At 37.2% G+C, this 26,046-nt stretch overlaps 1 protein-coding gene across 2 annotated transcripts in view; it reads right to left on the bottom strand.

The window, feature by feature from the left end:
* The window catches only part of RSF1 (remodeling and spacing factor 1), a 158,457-nt gene that overhangs the window by 67,570 nt on the left and 64,841 nt on the right, over nucleotides 1–26,046 (bottom strand). For both annotated transcript variants that reach the window (XM_082749528.1, XM_082749527.1), the window contains exons 3-4: nucleotides 2,724–2,816; nucleotides 2,129–2,334 (exon numbers count right to left, since the gene is read on the bottom strand). In XM_082749528.1, the coding sequence (XP_082605654.1) occupies nucleotides 2,129–2,334; nucleotides 2,724–2,816 (299 nt within the window). The remainder of the gene's footprint in view (nucleotides 1–2,128; nucleotides 2,335–2,723; nucleotides 2,817–26,046) is intronic.

Below are 26,046 nucleotides of genomic sequence, written 5' to 3'. Positions count from 1 at the left end.
ATGTATTTAATGACAACTAAGGTGATTATTTTGGCGACAGGCAGGAAAAATACAAAGCTTTTTACATTAACATTCACAAAATTAAGAGACTTCTATAAACAAGACAGTCACCACATTTGTCAAAAGTAGGACTATTTTATCAATTTAAAGGAACTGAAATGACACGTCATAGAAGGTGTCAAGTATATGAAGCACAAACAGACCAAATTGAGGATTTGTGGAAAACTATGGTACTTCCCAGAAAATACACATATTAAATAAAACTGAGAGCTACTATTTACAATAAAAGGGACTTCCACAGGTGCTTGAAGCTCATCTACAGATTCTAGAGCTGTGCTATATTCATCAGTATGACCACAATTGCATAGCATCATACTTAATTACACAAGTTGGTATGCAATATAAATTTATATAGTTCTCAAAATAACTTTACTATCATGCTCATTTTAAAGTGCAGGAAAGAGAATATCAAAGAAATTAAGCAATCTGCCTTCAGATGGTAAGCAACAGAACCCAGATTTAAACATAGTTAACTCTAAACACATTTCCTAAACACCTCTCTAACAACATCCATTAGGGTATGATCTAATTAAAACACTATGCATTACAAATTGTTTAAAGCATTACAACAGATCAATAATAATCATAATTATTTTTCTGTCACATTTTCTTTGTCTACAAAATAGGAGAGAATATCTCTTAAGTAACTATGCAAAGTTGATAGAGGAAATAGTAGAAGTGGTAAGACATGAAAAGAATTTCATTCAGTGTATGTATTCACAGGGAGAGATGGTAAATGAATTTCATTTCAGGACTACTTTGATAATTTCCATTTAGTAGATTAACTATATGGAGAACCATAATATATTATGATTGATGGGTGCTTATAAAACATTCCCCTATAAATTCATTCAATTCACAATTATTCTTAAGGCATGAAAGTTGAGCTTCCCTGACCCAAATAAATACTCTAAATTTCCACAGATTATCTCTTTTAAAACAATAACCACTAACAAAAATCTGCTAAAACTCAAAACGAGCAAAATCAGAGATTGAGTTGAAGTCAAGAAGTTTTTCATAAGCCAGTTATACATTCACTAGTTTTCCCTACTTTAGTTACAGATTTATTTATAGATCCTAATCATTTCAAAATTAAAATAAACTATGGATATTAATGGAATAAATTCTAAATTATCACACTGTAAAAAACAGAATATTAGAGACACAAAGATTCTTCTTTTTAAGATTTATTTATTTGAAAGAGAGACAGAACATACAAGAGCAGCGGGGAGGGACAGAGAGAAAATCTCCAGCAGACTCCTTGCTGAGCGAGGAGCCAAAGGCAGCGCTAGATTCCACAACCCCAAAATCATGACCTGAGCCGAAATCAAGAGAAGGAGGCTTAACCAACTAAGCCAACCAGGTGCCCCAGAGATATAAAGTTCTGAATAATGATCCCAGTGTCACTGACTAAAAAATAAAAATTTTATTTTAAGTTTTACATGAAATGTTTTCACTCAAATATATCTATCAATATATAAGAGGGGGTGGCTTGGTTGGTAGAATATGCAACTTCTGATGTCAGGGTTATGGATTTGAGCCCCAACTAGGTGCAGATTGCTTAAAAATAAAATATAATAAAAAATACAAATAAGAAACCAAGATTTTTTTAAAAAAGAACTATGCCCCCAAAAGTGCAAAATATTCCTCAGATTTCTTCAGAACCCTAATAAAGAAACGTATGTAAAGATTAAAAATACACTAAAGTGAGAAAATGAACTGGCCAAATTAAAACAATTAGAAATAAATAAATAATATCTAATAGAAAATCAAATACTGCTTCTCTTGTATTCCTAACAATGGGTTTTTCTTTGCATTACCTTTTGTCAGATTCCAGCTTCCTAACGTGTAAGGTACATATGCTGATATGGACCACCATGTTAAATATATTTGTTTGAGAAATAATTAAGGGTCCACTATGGGTATTGTGCTGGGCACTAGGCTAGGTCCTGGCAAGTCTCCAACTCCACAAAAAAAAAGGACTGCCTTAGCCTCAGAGATTATATTCTCATACAGAAGAGATTAAAGAAACACACAAAGAAATGTGAAAAGATTCCAATAAAGATACCTGACAATGCATTTCCATGAAGAGCCATCTTGATCATCCTGTTCTTCTATGTACATTCTGACATTATGATCTTGGTCCAACTGGTACCAGTACATGAGGCCATCTTTGTCTCGGCCAATTGGTTGGAGACGCATGGTATCAGCATCCTCCTCATTGATAATGTTCTTGAATTTGAGATTGTCATCAAACTGACACTCGCAGAGGTACTGGAAAATAGTCAAAACATGGTTTAAAATACCCCATTACCCAAATGTGGTATGTTTAACCACAGAACTAATTCAGAGATGGGAGCAGAAAAAAATATGTATAGTTTATCCATCTTTCACTATCCTCTCCCCACTTTTGTACAACCTGTTTAGAATAAGCAATTTAAAGAGATATTATTTCAAGTTATTACTTAAATTTACAGGTTTAATATTATCAATGACACAAAAATCATATTATATTTCAAAAGCACCGTGTACTAGTCTCCCAAATTTTATTACGTATAAAATTTTCAATGATTCTTTTTATTAAAGCTTTTAGATAACATTATTCTTGAAACAACTATTGGTGAATTAATTAAAATAATTGTAAAACATAATAAATTCATTACCTTTAGGAGTGCTAGTTTGCATTCAACACTCATTTCAAGATAGCCCTTCTTTTCCATCTCCCATGCCCAGGTGCTATTAAACTCTTGGCATATCTGTCAAACAAAGTTAATATCTTAATACATAAAAGCAATTTATATTTACATTGGTATTTTATTGTGTAATTATGTTAACTATATTTATACATATTTATAATGGAACAAGTTTATAACAAATACATTCCAAGCCAAACGCATCCTTAAATACACCAGAAATGCTTACTTGTGACTAATGACTTAATTTAAGGTAGGCAGTGATCTCTAGAGCTCTCTCCTTTACTCTCAAGAATTTTATACATGTTTTATGGCACATTTTCCCAAATGCAAAAATTATCTAATTCCCCTTCCAAATGGCCTAGAAGTTCCTTGAGGACAATAGTTTATTTATCTCCACGCCTAGAATAGAGGTAGGCATTCAAAAATCATGTCAAATTATAGGCACATTTTTAAAAGAGCGATTTTATTTTATTTATTTATTTGAGAGAGAGAGAGAGAGAATGGAGGTAGGGGGAAGCAGAGAGAAAGGGAGAGACAGACTCTGCTCTGAGTGCAGAGCCCAATGTGAGGCTCAATCCCAAGACCCCAAGATCACGATGTGAGCGAAAATCAAGAGTAGGATGCTGAGCTACCCAAACCCCCTGTAAGCACATTTTTAAAAAAGCCATTCTCCACTGCAATGTCCTCATTTTTTTTTTTTTTTTTTTTTTTTTTTGCGTAAAGATCCCTTTGTTTGGCATTTGAGACCTTCTAAAATGTGGCCATAACTTACATTTCTAGGTTCCTCTCCCTATACAAGCATTTCAGGCAAATCAGAGCCACTGTAACAATCTGAGGAAAGAAGATATGGATAACCACACCACTCAATAATAAGTATTAATCAGAAGAAATGCCATGGGTTGTATGACCTCAGTGAGCCAGTTTCTTCAGCAATAAAAGGGGAACAGTAACAATACTGACCTTAAATGTTACAAACAGGCATGAAAAATGATAGAAAGTGTCTACTGACTCCATGCTCTTTGCTCTAATCCAAGAGGCAAGGAGTATAATGAAAGTCAAGAGAGAGAAGAACCAACCAAGGGACAAGATTATTTGGGAGCTTGGGCAATTAGCTAGATAGGCAGACAGCAGAAACATAAGCAGGCCAAGTGGAATTGCTTATATAATCACATTAACCCAAGAATAAGACCAAGCTGGCCCTCCTAGGAATGCTGCCCTTTTCCTGTTAAGCACCAGTGTAAAATTGTTTTTTTTACAAAACTATATAATAAAATCATATGAGATTATTGTTAGGATAGAAAGTGAAAATAAGGCAAACAGGCCAAGAACGACATAATGGGAGATCTTCAAAGGCACAAAGGGAAGAATAAGCTCTCCATTCTCTGGAATACCACATGTTTCTGGCTGACAGCACTACATAGTGTAGAGAGAAAAAAAATTCATATACAAAGGAAAAGGAAATTTGGCAAATATTACATAGGGAGGACCCTAAAGTAATTATATCAAAAGCTAAAAAGGTCAGAATCTGAAGGATCTTTTGACAAATATATACAAATGGCGAACAAGGATAGGAAAATATGATTATCATTAGTCATTAAGTAAACACATATTAAAACCACAATGGAATACTACTTCATATCCATAAGGACAGTTGTATCAAAAAAGATCTCAGTGATCTCAGGGTCCTGAGATCCAGCCCCACATCCGGCTCCATGCTCAGCTCGTGGTGATTCTGCTGGAGTTTCTCTCTCTACCCCACCCCAAGCTCACATGCTGGCGCGCTCTCTCTTGCAAACAAAAAATAAATCTTGAAGAAAATAGTAAATGGTGTGAGGATGTGGAGAGACCAAAAAGCACAGGTTGTTGATGGGAATCTAAAGTGGTGCAGATGTTTCATTAAAAAGCTAAGCAGTTCTCAAAATGTTAACACTGAGCTATCACATGACTTAGCAATTCCATTTCTAGGTATTTATACAGGAACAGTGAAAATACATGCCCATGCAAAAACCTATATAACGTTCATAGTAGCATTTTTAAGAATAGTTAAAAGGTGGAAACAACCCACATATCCATCAACTGAAAAATGGATAAATAATATATGGAATATCCAGAAATCCATACAGTGGAATTTTATACAGCCATAAAAAGAAATGAAGTACTGATACACTGTACAGTTTGGATAAACATAAAACACATTATGCTCAGTGAATGAAACCAGATACAAAAGGTTACATATTGTATGGCTCGATGTATATGAAACTTACACAACAGTCAAACACAGACTGTAAGTTTACTAATAGTTACCAGGGGGAAGGTAGAGGGAGGAACAAGGAGTGACTGCTAATGAGCAAATTCCTTTTCAGAGTGATAAAATGTTCTAGATTTAAGATAGTGGTTATGACTGCACAACCTAATGAGTATACTAAAAAACGCTGAATTGTTTATTTTAAAAGGGTAAATGTCTGGGGCGCTTGGGTGGCTCAGTGGGTTAAAGCCTCTGCCTTCCGCTCAGGGTCCTGGGATCGAGCCCCGCATCGGGCTCTCTGATCAGCAGGTAGCCTGCTTCCCTCTTTCTCTGCCTGCCTCTCTGCCTACATGTGATCTCTGTCAAGTAAATCAAATCCTTAAAAAAAATAAATAAAAGGATAAATGTCATGGTATGTGACTAATATCTCAATTTAAAACAAAATCAGAGGGATAATCAAGAATGGACAACCCAGTATATGACTTGGATGAAGTACCTACTGAGTGTCCCGCTACATACCATACCCCTGGAAAGAAGAGGATGTTGGCTGACAATCTTAGAGGCTCAGTCTGAGGGTGGGAATGCTCACACTCAGCATCTGAGAGAGGCTGAGAATGAAAACAGCTCCAACGCCTGCTTGACAACCCAAGAACCGAGGCACAGCCAATGGCTCATGTAGTCAGATACCAAATACAAATGAACAACTCTTAATTATCTTTTATCATGTGAAAGGGGAGAAAAGTAAAAGTGAAAGAGAGGTAAATAAATAGATAATTAAGACAGAGGCCTCTCTGCCTCTATCTTAAGGTATATTACTGCTTACTTTCAATTACTAACCTTCCTTATTTATCGCTTAGGGTACAAAACTTCTGTGCTGATATTTGGAGGTGAATATGCTACTCATTTGGTTCTTTAATAAGGCAATACAGACATATTATTGTGCCATTTATAGAAAAATAAACCTCGAAACCTAGTATCATATTTGCCCAAACAGCTATGACCTACTGCTATCACAAAGTAAAGATTGTAAAATTAAGAAAAAAAACAATACTTTAAATGAAAAATAATTATGCAGGACTATATAAATCTATGTGAGGGGTCAGCAAACTTGTTCTGTTAAGGGCCAAATAGGAAATAATTTAGGTTTTGTAGACCATATGGTCTATTTTCAACTATTCAACTCTGCTGCTGTAGTGCAAAAAGCAACCACAGAAAATACATAAATGAGTAAACTTGGCTGTGTTCCAATACCACTTTATTTATGGATAAGGAAATCTGAATTTCATATAATTTTCGTATGTCAACCATTCTCCAAACCATTTAAATATGTAAAAAACACTCTTAGTTTTCAAGCCATACATAAGTAGACAGCAGGCCAGATTTGGCCCATGGGCCTATGTTTGCCTAGAGTGCCAGAAACTGTGTCTATGAGACTGTCTATAATAGCTATTCTTGGATCCTTGTGAGACAGGGAAACTAAAGGGACCCTTTGAAAAACTGCTTCTTTTCCTGCTTCTATTCCTTTTAGGATCTATACCCTCACCATACACATCTTATGGAACAGATAATGTATATCCTCCTTGTAAAGGTCAAGGAGGTAATGACTTCTTTGGAAGTCTTCCAGCACAATAGATAATATCTAAGGAGTAACCAGGCAGGGTCAGCATGAGTGCTTTCCAAGACCCCTGGCTGGCACTGGTACGTAAGTGACTTATGAGGAATATCTAACACTGAACTTAGTCTCCGGATGCCTGAGAAGACACGTGAACCAGACAACAATCCTCAATAAAAACGCAGACCCCAAGCAAGACTCAGTTTCCTTTCCTTTCTGAGTCTCCCAGACGTTCTCTCTATATCTGCACTCTCTCTTCATCTTTAATAAACTCTGCTCTCACTTCCTTTTGGCTCACATTTGATTTCTATTCTGCACAAAGCCAGGCTGCTAGAAGGGAGGTGGGTGGGGGGTAACTGCGTGATGGACATTAAGGAGGGCATGTGATTTGATGGGGAAAAAAAGGGGGGGGGAAGCCAAGGACCCTCTTGGCTGATCCTGAGAGAACCCCTCTGGGTCCGAGGACCTGGCAACAGTCTGCATCACTTGAAGGAAGTGGATCCTTATTATTAGATTATTAATTCATATTAACTCCCCATGCCCCAACTTGATTCTAATCAGTCTTGCAAATATAATTTGGTTTTGCATGCAATTTCTCTTTAGAGAATGTTCCAGTATTTAAAACATGAACATTTTTGTATAACGTTCATATTTATCACCCTAAGTTATTGTTCCATAATACTGGTTTTATGTTTGAGTCTCTCTAATCTGGTTAATGAGAGGTCATATCCTGTTGTATCACCCTGCATGGTGCCCCAGGAACAGTCTTTCTGATACACACATGAAATCAAAGTTCTGTGCCTGCAAGGCTGAATGCCATTTAGGCCTCTTGACCATGTGCCTGCTGCCATTCCAGTAACCCCGGGGGCTGTCTTTTCCTCCTAATTTACACACAGAAAAACAAAGATGAGGACGGAAAATGGGGAGAGGGGCAGATTTAAAAGTCCACATCATCTCAGGATTTACAGGAAAGGAAAGGTGGTTTCACATGCCTACACAGCAAATACATAGAATTTATCTCAGCAAGATCATTAACACATTAATCTTGGAGACATATAATCCTTCTCTTTTTGACAACACAGAACATAAACCATTAAAAGGGGGCCGGGTTGGGGGGGGCATTAAAAAGGGAAGGGATGGGGTGGAGCAAAGAACTGTAAAAACCTTCAGCATGAACATCCAAACCCCTGAATTAAGAGACTAAATCTGCCTCCCCCCCCCCCACTCATGTTCACGTATGCACTCTTCCTCTCGAATAAATAAAGAAAATCTTAAAAAGAGAGAGAGAGAGATACTAAGTAACTCTAATGGCTTCTTGCAGCCTCAGGACTTGTCCCTGGAACCACTCTGCTCCCTGAGTTCCTGTCTAGAAAATTCAAGGTTTCCAAAATAATTTACTGTGTGTTCCAACCAACACCTGATCTAAGTCCCTGAATTCCCTTTTCCATTTATTTGAAAAATAAACAAACAAAACCTTACAATTGTAAATCTTCTCTCTGTCCCTTTGAGATATATATGTATCTCCTATAAGAGTGTCTTTCCCAAGGACTGGAAAGCCATTCCTTTGATTTATAATAATCAGAAGGACAGGACCCCCCAGACTCTGTGGGAAGGCAGAAAGTTTATCTTTCAAAGTTAGCAGGCACAGAAGGCCTAAACAAGTTGACTGACCAACTTTCAGACCAATCCTCAAACTTACTTTTTGTAACTGTTCCTTTCTCTATCCCCCTTTTCCTCCCTCATGTCCACTTCCTGAAGCCCTCTGACTCCCTTTAAAATACCAGTCACCTCGGGACAAACTGGAATTGAGCTCAGCTCCTCCTCCTACCACAATAATTAGTGAATAAAGTCTGTCTTCGCTGCCTTTATTTATCAAGGTGGGGGGGGGGCTGTCTTCAGATACCATTCAGATGAAAATCTCTACTTTATAACTGAGAAACACGTTAAGTTTATAAAGAGATTAATTGATCTGGAGATTCCAATAATATTTACTGAGTACCTATTCTATGACAGAAACTAGTCAAGGAGCTGGGATACCATGAGGAAGCAGACCGTCAACCTGCTATCACAGAGCTTATGTTCTAAAAGATAGTACAGCAGGTAAAAATAAGAAAATATCAAGTAGAGGCAAATGCTATGTTGAAAACAAAACAGTATTGTGCTACAGAAAGATTGTGTATCACTCTGGTTGGGTGCTCAGAGAAGGCCTCATTAAAAAAGTTGACATTTGACATAAAAAGTTGAGACAGAGAAATCAGCCACAAGAAGATGTGAAGTAGGAATGCTCCAGGCAGAAGAAACAAGCTAGCACAAAGGCCTTCAAATCTGGCATATTAGAAAAACAGAAAAAAAGATCAGTATAAATTAAGCAGAACAAAGGGGAAAGTGGCAGAAGATAAAGTTAAAGAGGTAAGCAAGGGCAAAACTATGGAGGCCAAGGCAAGAAATTAAGATTTTATTTCAAATAAAATGGGAGGCCACTGGAAGATTTTAAATGGGGGAATAACAAAATCTGATCCATGAATAGCTGCTGTAAATGGACTGTAAAGGGGAAAAAATGGAAACTTGGAAACCAATTTTAAGGCAAGAGATAATGATGCTGGAGCACCTGGGTGGCTTAGTCGTTGGGCATCTACTTTCAGCTCAGGTTGTGAACCCTGGGTCCTGGAATCCAGCCCTGCACTGGGCTCCCTGCTCAGCAGCAAAGCCTGCTTCTCTCTCTCCCATGCCCCCTGCTTGTGTTCCCTCTCTCATGGTCTTTCTGTCAAATAAATAAATAAATAAATAAATAAAATCTTTCAAAACAAATGAAGAAAATTAATCATAACCAAGAGATATAGTTTAAAAAGAGAGAGAGATAATGATGCCATGGACTATGGTGGCAGTAGTGGGAACAAAAAGAAGGAACTGCATCTTGGGGAATTGGGGATAGAATACAGGACTTTTTTTTTTTTTTTAAAGACTCTTATTTATTACTTGACAGAGAGAGATCACAAGTAGGCAGCGAGGCAGGCAGAGAAAGAGAGGGAAGCAGGCTCCCCGTTGAGCAGAGAGCCCGATGCGGGACCTGATCCTGCAACGACTGACCTGATCCCAGGACCCCAAGATCATGACCCAAGCCGAAGGCAGCGGCTTAACCCACTGAGCCACCCAGACGCCCAGAATCCAGGACTTTTGACAGAACATATGTGGACAGTGACTGGAAAGGAAAAACAAAGGTGACATCTACATTCCTTAGCTTGAACAAATAAAGGACAAAAGTGCTTTAAACAAAAGTATTAAGATAGGATAATCCCTCGGAGAAGAGAGCTGATAAGAGGTTTGTTTTGTACCTAACGGAGTCTGAGGTGATCCATATGACATCTAAGAAGTATCTCCTTCAAAGTCAGTGACTGAGCTAGGGCTGGATTCCTGCTTCAGAGTTCTTTCCACTGGACCATACAGTCTTCATACAAACCTTTTCAAATCTGAGTCAAATAAAATCTGAGTGCTGAGAAGTCAACTTATCTTCATACCCCTAGTTTGTAACAAAGTATGCGACCCAGCAGATACAAAACAAGTATCTAATAAATGAATGAAAGAAACACAAAAATAATACTTTTACTTTAATTTTTTAAAAAATTCTTTTTGGCTAACCACCATCCAACATAACACATCTTTAAGAACATTAAAAATTCTTACTAGAATAGTACTAACAGCTAACATTTATTGCATATTTACTATGTGCCATCTATTGTTTTTATTGCTTTCAAACATTAATGCAGTTGGGGCACTTGGGTGGCTCAGTCGGTTACGTGTCTCCCTTTGGCTCAGATCATGATTCCAGAGTCGTAGGATCGAGTCCTGCATTAGGCTTTTTTGCTCAGTGGGGAGCCTGCTTCTCCCTCAGCCTGCCACTCCCCCAGTTTGTGCGCTCTCTGTCTCTCTCTCTCCGACAAATAAATAAAATCTTTAAAAAATAAACATAAATAAAATATTAATGCAGTCAATTCCCACAAGCCTTAGATGTACGTGCTCTTATCCTCAGGAAGTAATATGCTTTACCAAAGGAATGAGAGTTAACAATAATTGGTTTCCATAGTCATTCATGGTGAAATCAGTATATAGTTATTCAGGTCAGCTGTCACCAACAGAATTGTGAACAAAGGCTAAAATGAGAATTATAAACTATCTAGGTCCATTCTTTATATTCAAATTACAACCCACCAAGTTTCCCTGACCTAATATTTAATTATGTCCAACAGTTTTGTATGTCGTATTATTCCTGGAGGGCTAAACTGAAAATACTACATATTGGGAGGGGAAAGGTTAACAGTCTCTGCTTTAAGAAGTGCACGACTCAGAAAGAAAGATGGAAACATATAATTACAGGGGGAAAGGATGATCAAGGAGTTATCTACAAACTGAGCAACTAATACATTTATCAACTACCACAGAAATAGAGAGGAGAGAAACCCTAATACAGCCAATGGACAAAATGGTATCAACTGCAACAACTCAAGAGGAAGGTTTTATTTAAGTGGTGACTTTTATGTTAGGACCTGAAGGATGAATAGGTTTTACAAGACAACGAGGTGAAGAGAATTTCAGGAAGAAAAAAAACAATATGCAAAGCCAAGGGGATGTGGGTGATACTGGTATGTCCTGTCAATGTGAGGGTGAAGAAAAAAGTTCTTTCTGCTGAGCCTGAGAGCCCTAGACAGCTAGTGCTTGGATTTGGGAGTGGACACAGACAAGGCCGTGAGGGAAGGGAGTGAGCAAGGCTATAAAAATAGGCCATGGCTCGTAAATATGAGAGCTCAACAAAAGCATTTGGAAGCACTATTAAAAAACAGTTCTGTTGCACTATGCAAGACAGGACAGTAGAGTCTGATGCCTAGAAGAAGACCCACTAAAGCCCGTTTTCCAACAATTCAATGGAAAGGGATTGAAGCTCACACTAAACTACTGAAAGAGGCAGATTCAGGTTCCTAGTGCTTGTGCACCTTACAAAAGCAGTAAGTTTCGTGTTTAACATATGGTTTTACTATTTACAATATAACTTTCTCATTATTTCATTTGAGGTAGGCACCCTGCAAAACTACAAGAGTTTTGAAAGCAATACAAAGTCTGATTCTTCTTTCTGTTTTCTATGATACCTACCAAGTACAAGGCCTTGCTGACATGATAGTGGTCACTCAGTAAATATTTACTGTGGCAATGTTCTCTGCTCTAACTATTGAGAGGATTTACTATTATTGTGGGATATTTGCGAATACTGCATTAAGACTTGTATAGAATAGATGTTTAATTTCTTAAAAAATATACAGGAAATGTTTCAATGGTGAGATATCTCAAGCAACAGGGTTTGTTGTGTGTGTGCTTTTAAAGATTTTATTTATTTATTTGAGAGAGAGACAGGGAGAGAGAGTATGAGAGGGGAGAAGGGCGGAAGAAGCAGCAGACTCCCCACGGAGCAGGGAGCCCAAGTGGGACTCAATCCCAGGACTCTGGGATCATGACCTGAGCTGAAGGCAGTTGTTCAACCAACCAAGCCACCCAGGTGCCCAAGCAATAGGGTTTTAAAAACCTCAAAAGAAATACCAAAACTCCCAACTGACAGAGTATAAGCATATGTTAATTAATTAGCTCATTCCACATTTTATCAGGATGTACTATGTCCCAGACACTGTACTTGCCACAAGGATAAGTAAGATACTGTAACAGCTGCTGAAGGAGCTCAGGATTAGAGGGATAAGCAGCTGAAATCTCAGTTAACTAATAAATAGGGCACATTTACAACATGGCAAAAATTTGAAAGGCTACTCTCAAAGTAATCTATTCTGAAGTCTTGGTCAAGGAAAAGGTACCCTGAAAATATGTAAAATAAGTCAAGCAAGAAAAATAAAATCTCTATCAAAGCTAGTTTATATTCATAAGTAAGATTAACCATATACCTAAAATGCAATTAAAATAAAAAGAGTGTGCTTGTTAAGTGCCTCTTTCCAAGAAATCTGCTTTATATCAGTAATCTAGGTAAATCAAAGTATAAAGGGAGATAAGGTTTTTAGGATCATAGAGGTTGAGATTCAAATCCTTGCTCTCCCTATCAGCAATGTGATCTTGTTTCAATCAATTGCCACTCTGAATTACCACTTTGAATTTCAGGATCTTTACCTGTAAAGTAGAGGTTTTGCTGCTGGTAAAAAGAGAAGAAAGATGCTTATCAACTACTCACCATGCTATAGCTTCCTTATGTAAATGCAAACCTAAAAACATTTCCAGAACCAATTGGGACACTAGTAGAAACAGAAGAAATTAAGAGCTGGTAGGAAGTAGATCAGTGTTCTTCAAACTGTACATAAACATTGCTCATGATATTTTCGTTTTAAACACACACACACATAACATGTCTAAGATTTAAATAAAATTATTGGTGACTTGTTTTAATTTCCTACATTTATTTTCTGGGTAATTAACCTCATTTAAAATGCACTCAGGAGGGGCACCTGGGTTGCTCAGTGGGTTAAAGCCTCTGCCTTCTGCTCAGGTCATGATCTCAGGGTCCTGGTATTGAACCCCGCATCGGGATCTCTGCTCAGCGGGGAGCCTACTTCCTCCTCTCTCTCTCTGCCTGCCTCTCTGCCTACTTGTAGTCTCTATCAAATAAATAAATAAAAATCTTAAAAAAAAAAAAAATGTACTCATGAGGCCAGAAGTGGAAGCCCTCATGTCCTATCTCTAATCAACTGCAGATGAACAAGTACTACATGACTATCCCAGCCAGAAGAAAGGTTTTCTTCTTGCCAGTAAACAGCCCAGCCAATGAGAGACAGTCACTATACTATAAACTCTCAGTTTAGGACTCTTAGATTACAGTCCCTCCCTACACCTCCTTCCCTCCATGAAAAGATAGGTCCTCCCCTTTGTTCTCTGGACTTGCCCAGCTTGCTTGAGCTTAACTGCAAGTCTCTGCTATTCCCTAATAACCCATTTCGCTGGTAAAAGAACGCACAGTTTTATTTTTAAGGTTAATAAACCCAATATTACACTGAATGGCTTCCCGTTTTATGTATGCTCTGTATCCAACATGACAGTGAAATGTTGAAGCTAAGATTACTGCTAGGTCTACAGAAAATTCCCCAATGGTTGTACTCCTCATAATTTTATTGTGGGGAGATTATATACATATACATAAAATTTTAAAATAAAATTTGCCATTTTAACCATTAAGTGCACAATTCAGTGGCATTAATTACATTCACGATGTTGTATAACCATTATCACGTTTTATTTCCCAAACTTCTTTATCACCCAAATAGAAACTCTTTAACCCAAAGCAGTACCTCCCCACTTTCCTCCCACCTTGCAGCACCTGGTAACCTATATACCTTCTGTTTCTATGAAGTAGAACCTGTTCTAGATAGTTCATATAAGTGGAACCAACCAGTATTTGTCCTTTTGTGCCTAGCTTCTTTCACATTACCATATTTTCAAGGTTTATCCATGTTGTAGCAAGTGTAAGAACTCTATTCCTTTTGAGGAATAAAAGATAGTCCATTGTATGAATATACCACATTTTCCTTATCTATTCATCTGTCGAATGACAACTGGGTAGTTTTAATCCTTTGACTAATAGGAGTTATTCCACAATAAACATTGGATACAAGTATCTGAGTCTCTGTTTTCAATTCTTTTAAGGATACAGCTAGGAGTGGAATTGTTGGGTCATATGGCAATTCTATGTTTAGCTTTTTGAGGAACTGTCAAACTGCTTTCCACAGCAGCTGCACCATTCTGCATTCCCATTAGGAGCACAGGAGGAGGGTTTCAATAACTTCACAACCTTACCAATACTTCTTTTCTTTCCTTTTTTTTTTTTAATAGACATCCTCAGGTGTAAAATGATATCTCACTGTGGTTTTGATTTGCATTTCTCCAATGACTAAAGATGATGAGTACTTTGTTGTGTGCTATTTATTAATCTTGGTACACCTTTGGACAAATGTCTACTCAAATATTTTGCTCATTTTTAAATTGGGTTATTGTTTTGTTGGGTTTTAGGAGTTTCTTATATACTCTGGATATTAAATTCTAATCACTTACATAATTTGCAAATATTTTCTTCCATTCTGTAGGTTGTCTTTGCACTTCATCATGTCCTTTGATGATCATGTTCAAGTCTAATTCACCTTTCTCTTGTTGACATGATTTTGGGGTCTTATCTAAGTATCATGCCAAATCTAAGGTTATGAAGATCTATCCCTGTGTTTTATTCCAAGAGGTCTGTTTCACCTCCTTCATTTAGATTGTTGAAAGAATTTAATTTTTGCATATGATATAAGGGAGGTATCTTGAATTTTGCAAGTTGTTAAATTTCAAAAATACATATTTTGTACCATAGACAACAGTCAAAAATAGTTGTTGTTGTTGTTGTTTTAAGAATTATTGGGCCACCTGGCTGGCTCAGTCAATTAGGTGTCTGCCTTCAGCTAGGGTCATAATTCTGTGGTCCTGGGGTCAAGCCCTGGGTCAGGCTCCCTGTTCTGCAGGAAGCCTGCTTCTCCCCCTCCCACTCCGCCTGCTTGTGTTCCCTCCCTCCCTCTCTCTCTCTCTCTGTCAAATAAATAAATATTTTATTAAACAATTTTAATATTTATTTTAGAGAGAAAGAGAGAGAACCAAAGCAGACTCCATGCTGAGCAGGAGGCTGACAAGGGACTGGATCCCATGACCCTGAGATCACAACCTGAGCCAAAACCAAGAGTCTGATGCTCAACCAACTGTACCACCCAAGTGGCCCCAGAAAAAGTTTTTAAAATATGACATAAATTTTATATACTCCATCCTCTCATTTTCAGCTTAAACAAGAATAGCAGTAAGTATATAAAGTAACACAACAATTTTCAATGGTAGGAACATTTTATGCTTAGGAAGTTTTGTAAGATTTTATTTTTACTTCCTAGGTTTATCTGCTGAGCTAAAGCAATAAGAAAAAACTTAATGATTTTTATATAACTTCTTTAAAAACACATTAATATTCGAGCTATAGGAATGTTTACTAAGTAAATAACTGCTGTGAAGGAACGGTACTTCTAAATATGTAACTGACAGGTGTGCACACTTGGGGGAAAAAAAATCTTAAGAAGAAAAGTTGGGTCCTGAAGTTTACTCAAGGGCACACTTGTCACAAGAGGTTTCCCAGCCATAATTAAGGTAATTCAGATAGTTGCTCTATGGGAAGGCCTTCAGGTATATTATTATCACAAAACATTCATTGAACCGCCTGAAGTTACATAGTTGTTCAGGAAAAAACCAAAGAAAATAAAACCCAGTACTTCTATATCCACAGGTATAGATAATTTGGGCCAAGCTGCTGTTGGTTTCCAAAGGAATGCCAGCCACAGCAAAGAAAAAAGTTCCTTAAAATCACTATGCTGTTTTCCTATTCATTATTTTTTTTATTTATTTTTATTAAAGATTTTATTTATTTATTTGACAGAGAGAAATCACAAGTAAGCAGAGAGGCAGGCAGAGAGAGGAGGAAGCAGGCTCCCCGCGGAGTAGAGAGCCCAACGCAGGGCTCGATCCCAGGACCCCGGGACCATGACCCGAGCCGAAGGCAGAGGCTCCAACCCACTGAGACACCCATGCGCCCCCTCTTCATTATTTTTTAAATAACATTTGCTAGTTTCCAACTATTTGACAAAGGCAATATGCTGAGAATATTTAAATACACTTTCATGAGAAAACAGAGGGTTCAAAAGAAGTAACTTTTCTACATAGTAATTAGTAGAGTTCATAGTTTTCCCCATTACATATCCAGCTCTTGCTACATCACCACATGCAATCCAGTTATGAGAATAAATTATGGCTGCTCACACCTTACCACAGAGTAAACAGTACTCTTTAGGGAACATTTTACAAAGTTAAAAGTATGTGGAAATATTTTCCAATATATGAAATACTTTCTGTTAAGTATTCATGGTGACATGAGACAAACTTGTGTTTAATCCTTGCTTCAGTATCTACTATCTATGTGACCTTGGGAGTAGTTTAATTTGCCATGATATGGGGGCTGTTTTCAACTACATAACGTACATAAAATAGCATAAGACCTAGTATATACTAAGCGCTCAAATATTAGCCCTTACCATTATTATTAAAAACTAAGTTCTGGAGAAACTGAAACACCCATAAATTGCTGGTGGGAAGGTAAAATGGTGCAATGGCTATAAAAAAAAGTCTGGCAGTTCCTCAAAAAACTTAACATAAAATTACCATGTGACCCATCAATTACAATCTTAGGTATACAGACAGGAGAAATGAAAATACACAGTCATACAAAAACTGGTACATTACTGTTAGAGAATAATTCCACATGATCATTAACTGATGATATGGATTAATACAATGTGGTATTATCCATATAATGGTATACGATCTGGCAATAAAAAGAAATTAAATACTGATGCATGTTCCAATATGGATAAACCTTAAAATCCTTATGTTAAATGAAAGACTCAGACACAAAAGGCCACATAATTTTTATGATTCCCAATCACAAGAAATGTCCAATATAGGCAAATCCATTGAGACAGAAGTACATTATTGGCTGCCAGAGGATTGGGAGAGGGGGCTGTGACCGGGACTGTTGTTAATAGGTATGGAGGTTATTTTGAGGGTAATGGAAATGTTCTGGAACTAGATAGTGGTTATAGTGCACAATACAGTGAATATACTAAAACCAATTAATACACTTCAATACTGCAAATTTTATGTTCTAAGAACCGCACCTTGGGCGCCTTGGTGGCTCAGTGGGTTAAGCCTCTGCCTTCAGCTCAGGTCATGATCCTGGGGTCCTGGGATCAAGTCCCGCATTGGGCTTTCTGCTTGGCAGGGAGCCTGCTTCCCTCTCTCTCTCTGTCTGCCTCTCTGCCTACTTGTGCTCTCTCTCTCTCTGTCAAATAAATAAATAAAATCTTTTAAATAAAATTAAAAAAAGAACGGCACCTCAATAAAAAAGAAAACACCAATTAACATATTAACAAGGCAAATAAAAATGAAAAATAACCTTAGTTTAGCTTTGAAAAATAAATGTAGCAGTAGAGAAATATCTAATGCTTATCAATATGAACAAACTAACAAATGCTAAATGACTTGCTAACAACAGAAAACAATCATCCCTAAAGGAGTTAAAAACAATGGGTCTTTTTGAAATTACCATTTAGATTAAGGCCATCTACTGCCAAGTTCATTCACTTTCAAAAGATTTCTAAACCTTTTATTAGGGACCAAGGGACAGAGAAAGTCCTTGTCTTCTGTTTACTTCTGAAGCATAAATGAATGAGGTATGGTTCTGGAGAGGGGGAAACACCCCAAATGAGACATATTAGGTTCTTGTCTACTCAACGTCATTCTCTCTCAAGTATTAAGCCCCAGAAAAAAAACTCTGCTTATTCTAAAAAACATTTATTTTTATATGTAACATTTCATAAAATCAAGAGCCTTTCAAGATCAATGATTACATTCAACATAATAGCATTTCTTTTTTCTTTGAAAATCCATCTCTAAATCATTAGTGTGGCATGCACTGAGGAAATCACAGAAATCAAAGAAAAACAGCAGTAATAAATTGCCATTGTGTCTTAGAAATTATTCTGAGGCTAAAGGAAATCAACGGTGATTTGATTTAAAGGATAATTTATTAAAACTTGGCTTTCCCATTACTTTTCAAGGCCATTACATGGCTGTTTTCAGGGCAGGCGGTAGAGCAGCAGGAAAGCCAAAGCAACAGGTACTGACTGAATATATGTTGAGGGAAGATATGTTTATTAACATGTTGATATTCATTATCTACGGCCAAGGTGTATAAAATTGGTCATGTGGTATCTAAAGTCATTAACCACCACTGGAAATAGAGGAGCTTCATGGAAGCATGAGAGTTCACTTGCAGAGAAATTTCTTTGTGACTCACCAAGTCAAAAAGGAATGTGAAGCTCAATAAGGCCAAGGCCTATCCAACTTAGTAAGGAGTTAACAGATCCTGGCAGAAGTCCTAGTTTCAATTTCCACTCACTGAGTTTCTTTATTTTTAGGAGGGGGATTCCACCTTAAAAATAAAAAGGCACCAGCGAGATTTGATTTCCTTTACACTCTAGATAATACTGGAGAATATATGCCAGCAAGTGTAGGATGTGGCAATACCATGAATGCTCTTGGTTGCACTGTGTTGCTAGATACCTCTCTCTTTCCCTCTCTCTCAGTTATCAAGACTTATTGGTCCTGCTTTCCAAATAGCGCTCACGTCCACCCTCTTCCTTCCATCCTTACTGCCAAAACCTTAACTCAGGTCTCTTCATTGCTCAGTCAGATTATCACAAGAGCTTCCTTTCACATGATCTCTGGGCTTCCCTGCATTACCATTCTTTCTAGGTACTTCATATTACACTGAGCTCAGCTACTGGTAATTTAACAAATTTCTGCTCCTTCTACAGGTCTTAGTCCAACTGTTTTAGGGAGACAGTAATAAAAGAAAACAAAGAGATGCCAATGCTGACTGATCTGTAGCAGCAGTATAGTCTGCTAAAATGAGGCTTAGTAGAAAAAGCTTAGATGGATAACATCAGCTACGAGTCAAGCAACAGGGCCTAGCAGATGCCACAAACCTGCTCTGGACTTAAACAGAATTTTATATTATATTCTACTGACTTCAAAAGGAAAAGAAATAGGTCTCCATTATAGATCATGCACAATGATGCCACTAAGAGAATGATAAAAGATCAAGAGACTCCTAATAGGGAAGGTAAAAATTCCATCAGATAACTACCTAATACAGCTAAAGAGTACAACAAATAAGCAAATACAGAATCAAGCTTATCAGCAGAACTGAAAGGAAACTGAAATTGTCTAAGTGATTATTTAGTTCATCTAAAATTGATGCATAAAAAGATGGGAAAAAAGCACTCAAGATGCTTACAACCTACAAAAAAAGACAAATAGGAGTGACAATATTAGTGGTATTTTGTAGGCTTGGATGCTGGCTCTGCCCTTTCTGGCAATGTAAGGCCAAACACATTATTTCATGTCTCAAAATCAAAATCCTTTTGCATAGAAGAAATAACTAATCCAAAGGTGAGCTATATAAGGTAAGTATTAAATACAGTGCCTGGTACATAGTGAACATCCAATATAAAAACCATATAATGGGGGTCTGGGTGGCTCAGTCAGTTTAGAGTCCGATACTTAATTTTGGCTCAGGCCATGATCTCAGGGTAGTAGGATCAAGTCCTGTGTCAGGCTCTGCACTCAGCACGAAGTCAGCTTGTCTCTCTCACTCTGTTTCTCCCCTGCTTGTGATCTCTCTCCAAAATAAGAAAATAAAATCTTTAAAAAAAAAAAAAACAGTTCCTATATAATGGAGTTACATATAAATCTATGAAAGAACATCTTTCTGGGAGAAGATTTTTTTTTTAAGATTTTATTTATTTATTTGATAGAGACACAGTGAGAGTGGGAACACTGGCAGAGGGAGTGGGAGAGGGAGAAGCAGGCTTCCCACTAAGCAGGGAGCCCAATGTGGGGCTCAATCCCAGGACCCTGGGGTTATGACCTGAGCCAAAGGCAGAGGCTAATGACTGAGCCATCCAGGCACCACAGGAGACCTTAAGGAGAAAGTAGTTCTTGAGCAGAGATGGAAAGGATAAATTAAGTCTGCCTGGAAAACGAGTTAGTAGGAAGACATTCCTGGCAGAAGATACAACGTAACAAAAACTCTGCCCAATGAAAAAGACAGAAGGTTCCGTGAATGGTGCAGAATATGAGCCAAGTAACAGAGTTCAGATTTCTGAGTGAACGGCCACCACTACATAATTCTGAAAGTGATATAACAGTCACTTTTAAATCTTTGTGTTTAAAAGGTCATTCTTATAGCAGTGAGGAGAAGGCAGTAGAAAGGTATATAAGACTAAAAGCCAGGAGGCTAATTAGAAAGTGAAGTTTCAGGCAAGAAATGATAAAGGCCTGCTGAATTAGGCCATGGCAATAAGGACGAACAAAAGACAAAACTGAGAAACAAAAAGGGAAGAAAAACCAACAGAACCTGGCTACTGCTTGGATGTGGACAAGGAGGGCTTTGGGACGATGCCCAAATCATGGCTTGGGACTCAGAATGTTGGTGGTAACAAGACCACATCATGGATTCAATATGTGTAAGAGGTGTGAGGAGGAAAGAGAATGAATCTGACTTTTGATATGTTGAGTTTGATTTGTTTCTGGGACACCAGTTCAACAGGCAGTTGGCTAGATATAAATGGAGATGTTTATAATTTGGTATAAAGCCCAAACGAGAGCTAGAGCTATGGGGAGTCCGTTTACAAAACTTTTTCTAATAATAAACTGTCAAGAAAACTTAGTGATGAGACCTCATACATATATATTTGTTCAGTCACTCAGTGAGCTTGGAGCTAGGTAAAGGACAGTCAGAAAGGTGGACAGAGTTCTTATCCACTTATGAACCAGCAATCAACTAAAATAAGAGATCATAAAAAGCAGACAAAGTAGTTCTACAGCGCAGATACAGATGTGTTTCTTGCTCATTCATACCCTTTCTATCCACCCAACTGCTAACCACCATGTGGCTGTCTGTATTTTAATTTCATAAAGAGAAATAATAGGGAAATAGATGGTTGATATGCCACCTTCCAGATTAGATATTACATTTTTTTTTAAACAAAGGGCATATGGTAAATATTTTAGCCTTTGCAGACCATATAGTCTCTATTAAACATAAGACTCAATCTGGCACTGTAACATGACAGCAGTCATAGATCATATGTAAACAAACAGAGGTGGCTGTGTTCCAATACAACTTTATTTACAAAAACAGGCAGTGAGCTGTAGTTTGCCAACTCCTTCTCTGGATTATCAACAGTACTCTTAACAATGCAGACAGAAGAATGCCTAAGGAAAAAAAAAATCCCTAATACAGTTTTGGTCACAATAAAGCTTGTACTTAGATCGTCAAATTCTAAGTACAGAAAAGCTATACTAGGGGTGCCTGAGTGGCTCAGTCAGTTAAGCGTCTGCCTTCAGCTCAGGTCATGATCTCAAGGTCCTGGGATGGAGTCTACATTAGGCTCAGCAGGGAGTCTGCTTCTCCCTCTCCCTCTGTGCTCAAGCTCTCCCTCTCTCTCTCAAATAAATAAAATTAAAAAAAAAAAAAAGCTGTATTATAGTAATAACTTTATATAAATAAATATAAATAAAGTTACTGTCAAATATTTACCAATTATACCCAATGTCATACTGTATTTGGTATCATATGAAATGTCCACTCCTGGTGATTCAGATAACAAAATACTTATAGTGCTCCTTTTAGAATAACTTAAGGATTTCTTTCTCATCACCATCAACAGAACTGCATTATTTTTCAGGACACAAAACCAGAACAACCAGATTGGGTAACTTGGTTTTGTGTCCTTTGCAAAGTTATTTAACCTCAATTCATTTAGTCATTCAATAAATAATTATTAAACTCCTATGTACCAAGCACTATGGTAGGTATGATGTATATCAAGGGTGAGCAAACTTTTTCTGAAAGCAGCCAGATAAAATATTTCGGCTTTGTGTGCCAAGAGCCTAAATCAAGTATATTTACAAAGGTACTTACATATTAATAGAGAAAACACTTAAAAAAAAAAAAAAGATTTTATTTACTTGAGAGAGAGAGAGAAAGAGTGAGAGAGCATGAGATCCCAGGACTCTGGGATCATGACCTGAGCTGAAGGCAGTCACTTAATCAACTGAGCCACCCAGGCACCCGAGAAAACACTTCTATAATTTTTACTGATAAAATTTAAAATATAATAGCAATCTATTATATTAAATATGATATACTATATCATATCTTATATACTATGCATAATATATAATAATAATTGAGTTCAACTTTTTTGTAATACAGGTATATTAATAAGAAGAATGGAATTATTTGGGGGGGAGGTGGGTAAGTGTACTTAACTGGAAAGTTAAGTACTCTTAACTTTCAATAAGTACTCTTCTTCCAATAAACTGATTATAATCATTCTTTATGAAAAAGCATTATTGGCTCATGAGTCTTATACAAATAGGCAGGAGTGCCTAGGTGGCTCATTGGTTGAGCATCCAAAGCTTGGTTTCAGCTCAGATCACAGTCTCGTAAGATCAAGCCCTGTGTCGGGTTCCATGCTCGCCACGGAGTCTGCTTTGAGATTCTCTCCCTCTCTGTCCCTCTCCCTGCTCACTCTCTCTCTGATAGATAGATATATAGATAGATACTGCAAAAAGAGGCAGTAGAACATAACTTGACGACTTTTGATGTACACAGCAGTGTATAAGGCATGTAGGGTATAGTTCTCATGAATTCTGGGAAGGAAAGAGGTTTTTATAGAGGCAAATACAATTTCTGCATCTGCAAAATGGGGATATCAATACATGGATCTACTCTGTAGGGGTTGGGTGAGAATTCACATACCCACAAAGGTGTTTCCTCCTCTCCTTATTTAGAAAAGACAGTAATTAGAAGTATAACAATATAAAGTAGCCAACAGAGTACAGCTCTGATTCCCCACAATCATTAGGGAAAATACGTTTCCATGCTGAGCAAAGATGATCTATTTTTAACCTTCAGAATTTAATTAATAATCTACCATTCCAGGAAATACTCCTACAGTTTTTGTGGTATGGTAGCTTCGATTAACTAAATTACCATAGTAGTATCTTTTATTGACCTTAAAAATTAGGTGACAAATGTAAGCTTCTTTAGTACCTCAGATATTTTGTTGTCTGCAATAATACTTTTACTCCTGAAGCCATTATGTCATACACTATGAGGAGTGCATGTCATATATAATTTCATTAAATTCTCAAAACTCTGCAAGATAAATAGTAGTTTCTCAGTTCTATAAGATCGTATTTCTCAGTTTTACAGATGAATCAACCTCAGTTCAGACAAGTGAGATAAAGTTTCCTGAGATCAACAGTACTAACAAAGAATGGAGCCCAGATTTTCTAACACCAAAATTCTCTTGTCAGCTAACCTTTCTGACTTAGTACCAAATTTAGTAAATTTGTTTAGTGTTTTGTATCAAGTTAGTTTTAAAGTAAATAATTAAGTGTACTAATATGAGAACTTCATGATTCTATTTATGGGTTTTATAGAAAAGAACATATTTTTTATAAAAATCAAAGAGGCAAAATACTTCTGTAAGCAATTGTTGCAAACTTCTTAATCCTTGTTGAGTTTTCTCATCAGATTATAAATCCCCCATTAATATAAGCAATCTGTACTGGTTTCTTACTGCTGTATAAGAAAACACCACAAATTCAGCATCTTAAAAAAAAACAAGCCCCCATTTAGTATCTTCCAGTTTCTGTGGGTCAGAAGACCTGTACAACCTGACTTGACTGGGTTCTCCAGTCATGGTTTCATAAACTATTATCAAGCTCCTTCTTGGTAGGTCTGAACAAAAACCCATTTCCAAAATCATTCAGATTACTGGCAGATTTCTGGCAGATTTCATTTCCTTTTCATGCTTTCCATGCAACCCTCTACCTTCTTCAAGAAGGGTAAATGTGCTGAGTCCTTCTCATCCTTTGAGTGTTTCTGCCTTCTGCCTGCCTCTTCTCCTCTTAAAGGCTCACGTAATTTACAGTGGGCCTATTTGGATAAACTGGGATAATCATCCTAACTTAAGGTCAACTGAAATTTATTACTTCCATAAAGCCCCTTTTGCCAGGTAACAGACTCATGAATAAAACACCAAGGAGTGAAGGCACAAGGGTCAAATTTTGCCAACTACACAACCCGTATCTGCTGTTGCAATTGCCTTCCATCAAAATTACTGAGTGGACTATTTCTCTAAGTATGCTTTCATGCTGAACATTTCCTATCTTATGACTTTTGGCTACTTGTATCTTTCACATCATTTTCCTAGGTACTACTGGTTAGAAGGAGGGAAAGAGATCAGTGCTTTTCTATTTTTTTTTTTAAGATTATTTATTTATTTATTTGACAGAGAGAAAGATCACAAGTAGGCAGAGAGGCAAGCAGAGAGAGAAGAGGGAGGAAGCAGGCTCCCTGCCGAGCAGAGAGCCCGATGCGGGACTCGATCTCAGGACCCTGAGATCATGACCTGAGCTGAAGGCAGAGGCTTTAACCCACTGAGCCACCCAGGCGCCCCGCTTTTCTATTTTTTATCACCCATAATCTTTATCACAAACACTGAAAAGATGAGAAAAATTTAAATATATTTGCATACTCCCAAACTACTTTATTCTGGATAGCACACTGTACTTAAAGCATTTACATTCTGCCTGCCATTATATTTATCTGTGTACCTACTTTGCTTCTCTGCCTTTACGGAACTCAAACTCAAGAACATCATGTCTTTATACTTCTGCTTTATGCTCTACTGAGTTCCCTTAAAGAGGACGCCATCAAAAAATCTTTACTGAAAAGACAGATGAAAATGGGCTATTATTAGCAGCTGTGGGTTCTTAGCTAACTACATTTATGATCATATTCTGTGTTTAAATGAATTATTTTAAGGCATCTTCCAGCTTTTCTATTAGATTATTCTGCTCCATCTGCTACGCATGCAGTGTTTCAGGGGTCAGAGGAAAGAGCCAGCAAAAGAAAGTGAGAAAGTACAACTGGAGACAGAAAGAAACCAAGCAAAGCTGAGAGAGACTTAAAAACACTCAACTCTATGAAAGAATGATAAAATAGGTTTAGTAAAAAAGAACTCAAGAATGTCCACTGAATCTGACAACATGGCAAGGCTTCTTTTGACAAGGTGTTTTTGGTGGCACAGTAGAGGCAGAAACCTGCCAGGGATGATTGTAGGAAGTAAAAAAGTGAACACATCATATGTGGGCAGTTATGGAGAAGCTCGATTATAATAATATGAACTTTTATTTTTGGTTCAGTATTACTATTTTCAAACAAAATGTTAGTCACAAGTTTTCAAATGGATATTCTCTAAGTTTGGGTTTCAAAGAACAGTATCGAAGTGGACACTGGTATCATGACAACAAACACGATAGTGTGGGTTTCACATTACATTAAAATCTAAGTTATCCCCTGAATTGGAATAGTAAGGGGGAAACTACAGAATAGTTTTTCCTTCTAACGTTTTTATTTTGGAGCCAACCAAATACCAAAACCTAGGTAATAACTTGAGTAAACTGGGTTGTTTTTCCTGCTAAGGGAGTTTAAACACACATTCAAAATAAAATAAATCATTTATATACCTGAGAAATGCAAGCAAATTACTGGGTGAAATGGACAATGTGCAGCTCCATAAATTTTGCTTTTTAAAATGCTTTCACAACTATCATTACTACCTGATAATCCCCAAAATTAGGACTGGGGTCTTTCTTCTTTCTCAATGTTCTTTCATGTTTGTTTACTT

Source organism: Mustela nivalis (assembly GCF_964662115.1).
Source record: "Mustela nivalis genome assembly, chromosome: 9".
NCBI classification, from domain to species: Eukaryota; Metazoa; Chordata; class Mammalia; order Carnivora; family Mustelidae; genus Mustela; species Mustela nivalis.
The sequence above is the reverse complement of the archived record's forward strand: the minus strand, read 5'-3'. Positions and strand labels throughout refer to the sequence as shown.